This window comes from Artemia sp. Qi Xiang Cuo, unplaced genomic scaffold, assembly GCF_049724085.1.
Source record: "Artemia sp. Qi Xiang Cuo unplaced genomic scaffold, ASM4972408v1 HiC_scaffold_22, whole genome shotgun sequence".
Taxonomy (NCBI): Eukaryota; Metazoa; Arthropoda; class Branchiopoda; order Anostraca; family Artemiidae; genus Artemia; species Artemia sp. Qi Xiang Cuo.
In genome coordinates this window covers 4,124,208-4,138,618 of record NW_028297431.1, presented here as the reverse complement: position 1 = coordinate 4,138,618, position 14,411 = coordinate 4,124,208, and the positions used below count along the sequence as shown (strand labels likewise).

The 14,411-nt window shown below is 34.2% G+C and overlaps 1 protein-coding gene across 1 annotated transcript in view; it reads right to left on the bottom strand.

The window, feature by feature from the left end:
* Window positions 1-14,090, bottom strand: part of LOC148939074 (neurogenic locus notch homolog protein 2-like) — a 56,898-nt gene extending 42,808 nt beyond the window's left edge. The window contains exon 1 of the mRNA XM_089107365.1: window positions 13,689-14,090. Within this exon, the coding sequence (XP_088963491.1) occupies window positions 13,689-14,090 (402 nt within the window). The remainder of the gene's footprint in view (window positions 1-13,688) is intronic.
* Between the last annotated feature and the right edge of the window lie 321 nt (window positions 14,091-14,411).

Below are 14,411 nucleotides of genomic sequence, written 5' to 3'. Positions count from 1 at the left end.
ATAAGTTACCTATATTTAATGATTTTTGTGTGGCAAATATTTACTTTAAGGCTATAATTGACTCTGGTGCTGCCGCGAAAATCATAAACTCATGCGTATTTAAGATGTTGCCTCCGCATATTAGGCAACAAAGAAATTTTAACAATCCCGATTCAACTAGCTTGACAGGGCGTAAATTGGATGCAAAAGGTTCAATTCGCTTAAACGTAAAAAGGGATAATACAATCTTTCCGACAAAGTCTATAATATGCGATAACATTCCGTACGAAGCCATTATCGGCGCAAATTTTTTAAGGTCGAATAGAGTACTATTAGACGTGGCAAACGAAAAGCTTGTCCACCCGGCTAAGGTAGGGGAAGGACTTTCTACCTTAAGAAATCGTAACAGAGGTTAAAAAGACAACGTAACAGTAAACAAAATCTCTGGCTGTATAATGTCGCAATCTTTTGAACCTCATGTCTCGCAAGGAGGACATGGCATAATCAGAAATTTGTTCAAATATTCTGAGAGACATTGCAGAGATGAAGTAAATTAAAATAATAAGTGTATTGAATCTGCAAAAATAAAAATAGGAGATATGCAACTGTACAGGTCAAACGAAATCAAGAAAATAGTGGAATTATGGAACAAAGAAGTGAACCCCAATGCGGTTCAGGCACAGCCAATGTTATTGGCGGATAGCGCCAGTCTAAATTTAATAGACAATGAAAATAAAGAAAAAATTATGGATTCGCAATACGGAAAACAAAAGTCCCTCCCAAAACGAAGCAAAGAATTCAAATATCACAGATGATTTAACCAGTGGATAGCAAATCTGAAATAGGATTTGCGACCCCGACAAATGAAATTCCTGAAAATCTGTTATGCGAAGAACAGATTATATCTTACGACAAAGGAGAAGGTTTAATTTGGGTAACTAATAACCTCGAAAATAATACAATTACAATAAAAAAGGGGACGTGTTTAGTTCAAATCCAATTTTTATCGGAGAATGATTTAAATAGATGGGAAAATTCTAAAAGAAACATTGTTAACGGCACAGACACACAGACACACAGACACACACAGACACAGAGACACACACACAGACACAGACACACACAGACAGAGACACACACAGCACACACACACACATACATACACACACACACCCCCCCCGACCCGCACCCACACCCTCCGTCACTCTCTCAGTCACGCACACACACACCCCCAGGCTCACACACACAGACTCTCACAGACACTCTGACACACACACACACACACACACACACACACACAGAGACACAGCCAGCCCGCCACACCCCCACAGAGAGCCCCACACACACACACATACACATACACACACACACAAATTAATAACTATCTGGTAAAGAGTGAGTGAGGGGGGGGAGGCAGCGGAGATTCAGTGGTTGAAAATGTCAACTATGTAAGGGATAAAAGTTCTTCTATATCTTTCAGTGCAAACTCTCATTGGGGTGAGAAGGGGGATTTTGTTGACACTGAACGCGGGAGGCGGGGTCAAAGGGGTGAATATTGACCGGGGAAAGGGGAGTTGTTCGAGGGTTATGAAGGGCATTGTTAGCAAAATGCAAGGTAATTTTTGGTCTCCTTTCCTTAAGGGTGACAAGGTTAGCTCTCCTAAGAAGCGAAATATAAGGTACTTTGCCTCATTGAAGATAATTCTTAGGCACCTTTTTTGTACTGCTTCTATTCTGTTCGACAATTCAATGGAAATGCCAGGATGCCAAACAGGACAAGCTTACTCAAGGGTTGGGCGTACAAATGACAGGAAAATCCTTAAACAGTACGATTTAGGGTATTTAAATTTTTTAAGGAGTTTAAGGAGGGAAAATGTGGCATTGGCACGTTTCAAGATGTCATTAATATGACAATCCCATTTTAAGTCGCTAGAGATGGTAACGCCTAGTAATTTCATAGTGGTAACGGACATTTCAGGGGGGATTGGACAGGAGAAAGAAGGAGGAGTTTAAAGAAAATTAATAGTAAGGACAGTTGACTTGAAAGGGTTCACTTTCATATCATCAGTAAGAGCTTCGGCTGATATGGATTCCAAGATGTACATTGGGTTGCTTTTGGAATTTTTGGAACATGTCTCTAAGACAGTTAGATCATCAACGAATTTCCATCTATCCGGGAAATAAACACCAAGGTTGTTTATCATTGTAAGAAACAAAATTGGACCTAAGACGGTTCCTTGGGGCACACCATTATAAATTGGAAGGGGATCAGAATATACATTCAGGTATTTCACGACTTGCGTTCTGTTAGAGAGGAAGGACGCAATTATTCCAATAAAGTAAATGTCAACTTGAAAGTCATTAGATAGCTTTTCTAATAGTATATTGTGGTTGATTAAATCAAAAGCTTTTTGCAAGTCAACAGTGATAACATTGAGCCAGGTATTGGGTTTTTCGAGTGTGTTGCATATTGTGTCCATAATGTGAACAAGATAGTGGGTAATAGATGTAGAGCGTAGGTTTCTGAATTGTCTTTGGTCAACATTTGGGATTATTTTTACTTTCAACCACTCAGCTAAAAAGCTTTCATATAACTTCGAAAAAACTGGAGTAAGAGTAATGGGACGGACACCATTAAAATCTTGATTATTATCTTTCTTTTTTACGGGAGTAATAAAACTTAATATCCAACAATTTGGAAATTTACCAGCAGAGGTAATTTCATTAAAAAGTAAGGAAAAAGGCTCTGAGAGATTGTCGGCAAAGGCTTTAATTAGTACAATCGGAATGTCTAATGGACATGTACTACACTTTTTAATGTTCTTAATTTTTGCCTCCACATCTGAGGGCGAAATAACGGGAAAATTAAGAGAGCACAAATCATAAAAAGTGTCAAAAGAAAGGGGAGGGAGGTTCTGAACTATGGAAGAAAGAAACCTGTTCAGATCATTGGCTGTAACTGAAGGGTCTTCTTGGAAATGGAAGTCTATATTATTATGTGTTTTCCCACAAATTTTCTTTATTCTATTATACCATTGTTTTGGCTTTGTAGAAAATAAATCCTGGACTTTGTATTTGTAATATGAAGAAGCAGATTTACGTATTTCTTTTTTTATATGTTTACGCAGTGAGTTCGCTTCGGGTGTTTTACCACTCTTTAGTAGATTCAATTTAATTCTAATTAGGTTTTTCAATTGGCTAGTAATGTATGGTTTGTCATTAGAACATGTTTTTACTTTTTTCACAGGGAAGGAATTTATGTATTTTGTTTTAATCAGATTTTGGAATTCGGAGACTTTAAAATTAATGTCATTTTTTCTTTATTTTTAATGTATTTGTTTCATTTTTGTTTCTCCCCTGTTTTTTTTCCTGGTCATAGAGCCTTGTTGTCATAGAGTCTATGTTGAAATGCTTTGACCGAGAATAAATCTTGAAATTTTATATTATTGTTGCAGTGGTAGCTGCAACCTAGTAAAGAGATGGATAATTCCGGAGACCACACTGCCTTTCCAAGAAAGGCAGCAAAAATGTATTACGTTAAAAATGTTTCTTTCTTTAATGTATTTGTTTCATTTTTGCTTCTCCCCTTTTTTTCCTGGTCATAAAGTCTTACAGGAGAGTCTACGTTAAAGTGTTTTTGTTGTGAATTTATTGGTTTAATAAATTAATTGATTTAAAAAGTTGGAACTAAATGGAAAATATAGGAAATCCTCGAAAAAATCGTTAAGTATCACGAGCTTTCGGAGGGGAGCACAAGAGTGAATAAACACCCCCCCCCCCCTGCCTGATATACATAATAGGCTAAAATATAGTCTATAGATTCCTATCAGTATACATATTACCGACTAATATGGGGGAGGTTTTAACACCAAATTCCTACTTTCGAGGCAACCAAAAATAAAAAAGAACAGCTTATCAACCTAAAGACAAAAATTGAGTTCGGTTAATATTCCATCAAGACTAGACTAAAATCAAATATATAAAAAATATATAATAGACATGTATACATGAATTTGTTTGTTTGGGGGTGGGGGGAGAACTTTGAAAGAAAACACCAAAAATGGCAAATTAAATGGATAATATTAGAATCGTTAGCTTTTAAAGAGGAACATGCCACTCGTTTGGCACCTTCAAAAGACTAGTAAAAAAATATTTGTTTTCATGTGATTAATTTTTTTTACTTTTGCCTGCTGCCAATAGTTTTTTTTCATTTAATTCTTTTATTCATTTATTTATTTTTTCTCGTTTTATTAAGCAAATGCTTTAAATGTTAAAAGTTCAAATGCTTATGTTTATATGTTTAAGTATTAATGTTATGTTTATATTGTTTAAATCTTAAGTGTTTAAATGTTTAATGTTTATTTGATCTTTTCATAATCCCCCTCCTACAGGCCATGGAGCCTTTGTGGGGATTTGTAGATTGTTATGTAATTATTTTACTGGTATATGGAAAATAAATCTATCTAAATCTAAAATCTAAATACACACCCAATGTAAATGCGTTTGGTTTATATGATAAATAATAATATAAATTACACCAACAGATACAGGGAGCCCCCCCCCCCAAGATTTTTTCTGGCGCCCTCTTTCCCTGTTTTTTTCTTTTTTTCACTCTTTTTCTAGAATAAATTTGTCAATTTGGTCAATTACTGGCACCTTTATCAGGCACCTTATATTGCTCCCCTTCCCCAAAATATTTTTCTCATTGGCACCCTTGTCACATTGCCACCCCCTCCCCCCAAGATTTTTCTCTAGATACGCCCCTGATAAACTACATGAAATAGTATGAACGCAAAATAATGGCTAAACACACAGTTGTCTATGCAATAGAAAAGAGCTAGTAGAAGGGGGTTTTATCCCCCATTTTACAACTTCAAGATATGTGTTTGTCATCTAAGGACGAGAAATCTTGACAACACAAAGACAAAAATTGAGTTAGAAGAAGATTCTAAAAGAATAAAACATATACGTGGAAATTTGGTGGATGTAAAATTTGGTGGTGGAAATTTTGTGTGGTTCTGTGGATGTAATTTAGTCATCTTTTCATATTTGATTTATCTAATTTTACTTGTTATGAAGAAAATGTACTGCATTTTGATGCCGGCCACCCTAATTCATAAAAAATTTTTATATATATTTTATTTAATTTATTCTCAAGTATTTTCTCAAGTTTGGTGGCACATAATTCACAAACATAGCTTTGGGTGCGCGGTTTATTGATTTTTTTTGGTATTGGATCTGAAATATATTATTGAGCTTGTATTACTGTTATTGCAATATTGGGTATTCAAATAGCTTTGGTTTTCGAAGGGGATATTATTTCAGTTCAGAGCTCTCTGAAGACGGCAAAACTGCCTTTAGAAGTGTGTTTTTGTGTTTGTTTTTTTTTACCAAAAACATGAAATCCAATAAAAAATATGGCCTTTCGAATTTACAGTGAGCAGCAAAGGGTACACGGACATGAAGACACCAGAAAGCCATAGCTGGTGATTTCAGTGGTGGATCCAGGGGGATCCCGGCCTCCCGAAATTTTTTTCTGGAACCCTTATTCCTTGCTTTTTTCTGTTTTTCCCCCTTTTTAAAAATAAATATGTCAATTTCGCACCTTTGTCACATTGTCCCCCAAGATACTGATCTAGATCCGTCCCTTGCTGATTTGGCAAGTGGGCAGAGTTTTTTATCGTGAGGGAGGGGGACGAGGCCCCCCATTTACGTAAGTCCCTACTACTGATTATTATTTCGGATTTGTTCTGAAATTAATCATTGCATTACTGGAAATATCATTATAAAAGTGCATTTCCAGCTGATGGAAGACAGGGGGAGGGGGAATTTCAATCCAAAGTTATACAAAAGGGGTAAAAATAAAAGAAGAGATTACAAAAGGTTAATTAAAAGGAAAAAAAAGAGTTTGAGATTAAGAAGAAACTGGATATTGCAAATTATTTTAGAAATAAAGATTTTAAGAAATTTTGGGGTTATATAAGGAATGATATTGGAAATGAAAAGGAAAGACACAGGTGGCTCCAGACGCCAACTCATGGCCTGATTACCTAGAAAGCATGGAAGGTGATTGCGCAGAATTACAAGAGGTAACACATACCACAGAGATGGTTGTTTATCCCATGAAGGAACATGATTATGATTTAGTAAGGGAAGTGAGTAATGATGAGGTCAAGTTTGTATTCAAGAATTTAAAAGGAGGTTCGGCTGCGGGGGTTGATGGTGTACCAATAACGTTATTTAAGAATTTTCTTTCAATTTTTATGCAGATAATTGTTTTTATGTTTAATAAGGTACAGACTCAAGGACAATGGCCAAATGAGGGTCAAAGATAATTGCTTATGACAATTTTTAAGAGAGAAAACCCTAAGTTGCACATGAATTATAGTTTAATATCGCTAGTCCCTGCTTTAAGTAAGATAATGGAGAAAATACTTGATACAAGGCTTTCTAAATAGTTATATAAAAATAATATAATACATGAACAACAAGGAGGTTTCAGAACAGGGTACGGGACGGTAGATACAATATTTATTTTAAAGGCATTCATTGATAAATACGGAAAGGGAAAAACTTGTCTTTATGTGGGATTTCTGGACCTCCACAAGGCGTTCGACAGTGTCGACAGAGAGCTATTAAAGGATGCCCTGGTTAGAATTGGCCTCCCTCATTTGTTTGTGAGGTTCATAGTGAGTATGTATATTTGTGTGAGTGGAATCGTGTTAGTTGGTAACAGGTTTTCTAGGTTTTTTAATATTAAGCTGGGTGTAAAACAAGGCAGCACTCTTTCTCCTAAATTGTTTAATATTTTTATAAATGATGTTGTTGATTATCTAGAGAATAGATGGGCTCCGAATGTTAGTCTAGGGACCCATAAACTATCACTACTACTATTTGCAGATGATATTGCCTTTGTGGCTAGCACACCGCAAGATCTGCAGACGCTTTTGAGTCTTATTAAATAAAAAAAAACAAGTTTATTAAACTGAAAGTAAGGAGCGGCATTAAAACTTAAAACGAACAGAAATTATTCCGTATATGAAAGGGGCTGTCCCCTCCTCAACGCTTCGCTCTTTATGCTAAAGTTCTTTAGTTTTTAAAAAAATTCAGTTTTTAGACAGAGTCAAACTTTAGCGTCAACAGCGATGTGTTGAGGAAGGGGCCGCCGCTTTAATATACGGACAAAATTAGGTTAGTGTTAAGTTTTAATGTCACTCCTTACTTTCAGTTTAAAAAACTGGTTTTTTTTTATTTAATTTCTGATATTTTTTTAGTTAATGCAGCTTTTATTTTAATAAAAATTTTAATTTTATTTTTATAAATGGATGTCTTTACAAATTGACTCACGTAACTAACTTTTATATTCGTATATTTTTCTTCTGGCAAAAAATACAAAGTTGCAGATTTTTGCAGATATGAGCTTTAACCTATGTAATAGGGTTTTCTGATACGCTGAATCTGACGGTGTGATTTTCATTAAAATTCTTTCTCTTGTAGGGGAAAATTCCGTTTTTAAAAGTTTAGATTACTATTGAGCCGTATCGCTTGCTTTTTTATTGTTTTTTTTATTACTTATATGTTATTACGTATATGATGGGGTTCTCCCCTAAGTCAATACCACTCTCTTTACGTTAAAAGTTAAAAAAAAAATTAATTCAAAAAACCCAGAATCACAAAGGCCGTTTAATTAGAATAGATAGCTCTTTTGAAATCACTAAAAAAAAATGTATCGTAAAGAGCGAGGTATTGACTTGGAGAAGAACCCCCTCACATACGTTATAATTTCTGTTCGTTTTAAGTTCTAATATTCCTTCTTACATTTCAGTTGAAAAAACTTGGTTTTTTTTATATTTAATTTCTGATCGTTTTTTAAATAATGCTTGGAAATCCGGCGCCCCCGTCAGAGAAATGTCCCTTACCCCAAAGAAACATCCTCCACGGACATATTCTCCAGAGTAACTCCCTCCTCTAGCCCCCCCTCCAGACCCAATCCTTCCGGAACATGGGGGTATACTTCCCAATAACCACTAAATACTGCTGGCAAGTCCGGCCTCCCCTTCATGGCGATTTCCCTTCCCCCATGAAAACTTCCTTCATGAACAGATCCTCCAACATAACCCCCGACCCACCCATCCCTCCCACTAGCAGAAAAAAAACCTCCTGAAAACTTCTGTATACTTCCGAATAACCAATACTATATGTTAACATTGGGTAAAGTTCATATCTTTTAGCCCTCCCTCTGGGTACTTCGGGGGATTAAGTCATACTAAAAGACATATTTATCATATTTTCGACCATGCTGAACAAAACGGCTATCTCAAAATGTTGATCGGGTTTCTTTGGTAAAAAAAGAGCTGGGGAGGGGGCCTAGTTGCCCTCCATTTTTTTGGTCACTTAAAAAGGTAACTAGAACTTTTAATTTCCGTTCTAATGAGCCCTCCCACTATATTCTAGGACCACTGGATCGATACGATCACCCCTGGGGAAAAAAAAACAAGCAAACAAACAAACAAATAAACACGCATCCGTGATCTTTCTTCTGGCAAAAAATGCAAAAATCCACATTTTTGTAGATAGGAGCTTGAAACCTCTACAGTAGGGTTCTCTGATACGCTGAATATGATGGTGTGATTTTCATTAAGGTTCTATAACTTTTAAGGGGTCTTTCCCCCTTTTTTTGAAAATCAGCCAAATTTTCTCAGGCACTTTTGATGGGTAGCTCTAAACTTGATGAAAGTTATATATTTGAAATCAGCATTGAAATCTGATTCTTTTGATATATCTATTGGTATCAAAAACCCGTTTTCTAGAGTTTCGGTTACCATTGAGCCGGGTCGCTCCTTACTTACAGTTCGTTACCACGAACTGTTTGATAGATGATTATTTGCAGATAAAAAAAAACTAAGGCTGAATGTTGAAAAGAGTGAAGTTGTTATTTTTAAAAAAAGGAAAACAAGTGGCGAAGATAATTATAAATTTAAATTTAATAATGAGGAACTTAAATAAGTAAAAGAATAAAATATTTAGGATTTGTTTTATCGGAAAATGGAAGTTTAAAGAGTCATGTTGATGAATTAATTAAAAGAGGTAAAGTGGCCATGTCTGCAATTTTTAGAAATCCAACGATAATGGGAATTAAAAACCTAAAAATTCACAAAAGAATATTTAATACAAAAATTTTACCAGTATTAGAATATGGAGCGGAGATTTGGGGCGGAGAAGCGGCACACAAGTTGGAGTCCCTCCAGCTCCAGTATTATAAACGACTGTTTGGATTACGTCAGACAACTCACTCACAGGTTCTGAAAGGTGATATGGGCCTGTTTTCGTTAAAACTACGTAGGTCTATTTTGATGCTTAGATTTTGGTTGAATATCATTAGGTGCAATGAAGACAGACTAGTAAGTGCTGCTTATTATCAGATGTTGAGCTATGATTCGAAAAGGTCGTGGCCATCCCAAATTAGGTCATTATTAGAAAGTGTGGGAATGGCTTACTTATGGAATGACGGTCTTGGTTCCCCTGATCTACCAACAAATTTAGTAAGCCAGGTAAGATTTATCTTAGAGGGTCAAGAAATTCAGTATTGGCAAGGGCTGGTTTTAAGTTCTGCTACATTGAATCATTATAATCAGGTTAAACCTAGTTTTGGAGAGGAAATTAATTTTAAATTTAATTTATCGGCTATGATTTCATGTCGATGGATTCAGCTTAGGGCGAATTGCCTTCCAATCCAGAGTAGACAAATGGTGTTCGACAGGGGGATAGTACATCCTGATGGTCGGTATGTGTGTCCTCTTTGTAGGGATCAGGACGAAGATTTGGACCATTTTCTCCGAAAGTGCCCGGTGCTCTCTGATTTAAGGGAAAATTACTTACATAGGATAGTTTTGGTGCTTCCAAATATCTTACAAAGTAGTAATCCAACCACAATATTTCGTATTGGTGCGTACATAGAGAAGGGATTAAAAAGAAGGAAATGTTTTTACAATTAATTATTATTAATTATATGGAATTAATGTTTTTTTTTTTTTTATTTTACCAGAAGGTATTTTTCGGTATGTATTCATGTTAATGTGTGTTTGTAATTTGCTCTGTTGTAATTTTTCTATTTTCATATTTTTTGTGTGTATATGGCTCTTGGGCTTTTTGAAATACACAATCTATATATCTATCGATCTATATGTCGTTAATAATAAAAAAAAAAATCAAAAGCGAAATTAACATCGCCTCAAACCCCAAAAAACTAAAGTATGTTTCTCTAAAAACACGAACTGATGTTTAGTTCGTAAACTATTTAAAAAAAACATCAGTTCGTTTAATTTTTAAAATTAAAATTAAAATTAACATCTAAAATTTACCTGAAAACAAATTGCTGAAAACACGAACTGATGAAAAACTCCTCATTTAGCTTAATCATTAGCCTAACTCCTCTTTAGCGATCCTTAATTTAAAGAGCCATATATGTTTAAAATTAAAAGCGGTCCATTATTTATTAAATATGCTTAATTTAGTCATAAATGACTAAATTAAAGAAAAACATAAAAATTAAATTGAAAAATATTAAATTAAATGACTAAATTAAAGAAAAACAAATTTAAACGTTTAGAATGCCTTAACGTTATGTTTTTAAATTTGTTTTTCTTTAATTTAGTCATTAACGTCTAACATCTAAACGTTAAACGTTAGAGGTCTAACATCTAAAATTTTATTAAACATCTAAAATTTGAAAGATAGAGATACCTAGGTATCTAGGTATCTCTAAGAAAACTAAGAAACACGAACTGATGAAAAACTCCGTTACGAACTGATGAAAAACTCCGTTCTTCAAATTAGGTCATAACATCGTGTAAATGATATATCGGCTTACCCTCCTTGGGTAAGCCGAATAAGAATAAATGAGGAGTTTTTCATCAGTTCGTGTTTTCAGCAATTTGTATAAAGTTAAAAAAAAAATTGCTACCCGTCAGAAATGAGGATAATCATTAGCTTAACCCAATTAATGGTTAATCCAAGGTAGATGAATAAAATTCATCTACCTTGGATTATTATTCATCTACCTTGGTTATTATTACCCATCTACCTTGGTTATTAGCTAAATGAGCTAAATGAGGTTGGGTTGACTGTTCATAGAATATATAAAATATAAAAATAATAGTCATTTATGAAGGTCGATCAAAAAATCAAAGCGAAACATATATGTCGGTAATAATAAAAAAAAAATCATAATCGAAATTAACATCGCCTCAAACCCCAAAAAACTAAAGTATGTTTCTCTAAAAACACGAACTGATGTTTAGTTCGTAAACTATTAAAAAAAAACATCAGTTCGTTTAATTTTTAAAATTAAAATTAACATCTAAAATTTACCTGAAAACAAATTGCTGAAAACACGAACTGATGAAAAACTCCTCATTTAGCTTAATCATTAGCTTAACTCCTCATTAGCTTAATCACCTCATTTTTAATTAACTCCTCATTCTTACCATTTAATTAACTCCTCATATTTGAAGAACGGAGTTTTTCATCAGTTCGAAACGGAGTTTTTCATCAGTTCGTGTTTTCAGCAATTTGTTTTTCTTTAATTTAGTCATTTATGAAGTTTTTCTGCCGTTTATTTTCACCAACAGCAATCCTGGCTATCAATGTTAAAAACATTTTTAGCTATGATTAATCCTAAGTGTTATTACTAATTATTACTATAAGTATTATTATAATTATTACTATAAGTGTTATTACTATAAGTATATAGTGTAAAAATGAGGTGATTAAGCTAATGATTAAGCTAAATGAGGAGTTTTTCATCATTTCGTGTTTTCAGCAATTTGTTTTTCTTTAATTTAGTCATTTATGAAGTTTTTCTGCCGTTTATTTTCACCAACAGCAATCCTGGCTATCAATGTTAAAAACATTTTTAGCTATGATTAATCCTAAGTGTTATTACTAATTATTACTATAAGTTTTTTTTTTTCAATTCAATTCAATTCATTTTATTTAACATAAAAATACATTTAACAAATATGCCAATACCCGCCCCAAGAAAGATACCAAACAGCACTTGCGACTGGGCGGGTACATACACTAAAAAACAACCCACACAAATTACATACAAACACTACAAAACAACAACAAAAAATCAATCAATCTCTCATCAATTCATTTAATAATAATAATAATAAATATAAATAAAATAAAAAAAAAAAAAAAAAAATTATAAAAAAAAAAAAAAAAAAAAAAAAAAATATGAACCTTGACCTAACAAATATTTTTTCAATTTATTTTTAAATAACCCCAGGTGCTCAGCCACCCGAATGCTCTCCGGAATAGAGTCCCAAGCACTAGGTCCTGAAAATCTAGTATGGAAGCCGGCCCTGGTTCCACTTCTGTTCGGAACAATGAAATCACTAGCATGACGATTTTCATAATGGTGCAAAGACCTATTGTCATTGAAATAACCACGAAAAACCTCTGGACTAACATCATTCCAGCATTGATAAGCGAAAATTCCTATTTGGTAGTCTCGTAGCTGTCCTACATTCAACACTTGCAACTTGTTGAAGCAAGCTGAAGTTTTATTTATACCTTCAACATAACCACGAATAAGATGCATCGCTCTATTTTGAAAAGTCTGAACACGTTTAAAATTCACATAAAAATTACTTGCCCATAACATACAGCCATACGAAGCATATGTGTTGATCAAAGCATGGTATAAAAGCAATAAAACTCTCTGAGGTAAAAAATTTTTAAAACGATGAATCGCTCCAAGGCCACGTGCAACCTTTGTGGCAACAACATCACTGTGGCGTTTCCACGACAAATTACAATCAATGTAAAAACCTAAGTACCGGATTTCTTGAAGTTGAACTACAGGCATAATATTAAACAGAATTATACCATCAATATCACTGGGCTTGCCTACTCTAGAATATACAATAAAATTAGTCTTTGTAACATTACCTGATAACCAACTTAAACTAGTAAAAACATGTAAACTTCTCAGAACATAATTCACTTTCAACATAAGACTACCCAGACAACGACTAGAAAACGTAACTGCAGTGTCATCAGTGAATGACGTTAACCAACAATCTGGAAGATAAAACCTCATGGTATCCACATAAACCAGATACAGAAGTGGACCAAGGACCGATCCCTGTGGCACATCACACGACACTTGATAAGGGGAAGAAATAGTATCATGAATCATCACTTTAATAGACCTCCGACACAACTAACTTTCAAACCACTTCAAACTCACTCCTTTAACACCTAAGCATTATAATCTTTGCAATAAAATTTTAAAATCGACCGTGTCAAATGCTTCCTTAAAATCAAAAAAATACTGTTAGGGGGATTTCACCTTTTACTAAACAATTATTTACAAAATCAACAAGATGAATGGCAGCATGACTAGTGGAATGACCTTTTCGAAACCCGAATTGGGTATCACTGAGTAGGCTATGTTTCGTGAGATGGTCATATAGACGGCGATGAATCACTTTTTCCAAAATTTTTGACAATAAAGGCAGTATCGATATTGGTCTCCAGTTACCGGTGTCTGACCTGGCACCCCCTCTGTAAAGCGGGATAACTTTAGCTTGCTTCAACGCTTTTGGAAAGGTCCCCGTTTCCATAGATAAATTAATAATATGTAGAATACATGGTAGTATATACATTAACACAGCTTTAAAAGTTCTCAGATTCACGCCATTTATTCGAGCAGAATTCGGTTTTATATTTGTCACTATTTCCATCACTTCATCACTTGTGCACTTTTCAAACTGGAATTGAACAGTGTCTCCACGAGAGTCCACGAATTCCTCGCTAATAAAATTTCCCCTGTCCCACCTTATACTCTCTTGAGCAGACAAGCCAACCTGAGAATAAAACTGGCCAAAATAATTCGCGACTACATTCTTATCACTCACATAGCTTCCATTTATATCAATGCAAGGCGACTGACTACTTTTCCGATTTCCCAAAAACTCACTAATAACCTGCCATGTGGCTTTGGTATCTCCCTTAGTATCAGAAAACTTTTCTTCAAAATACTTCTTCTTTGCTTGCCTTCTCATACTGTTCACCTTATTTCTCACTCGCTTGAACATTATTATAATTATAATTATATTATTATAATTATTACTATAAGTGTTACTATAAGTGTTATTACTATAAGTATATAGTGTAAAAATGAGGTGATTAAGCTAATGAGGAGTTAAGCTAATGATTAAACTAAATGAGGAGTTTTTCATAAGTTCGTGTTTTCAGCAATTTGTTTTCAGGTAAATTTTAGATGTTAATTTTAATTTTAAAATTAAACGAACTGACGTTTTTTTTTTAAATAGTTTACGAACTAAACATCAGTTCGTGTTTTTATAGTAAAATACTTTAGTTATTAGCTAACGTCTAACATCTAAACGTTAAAAGTT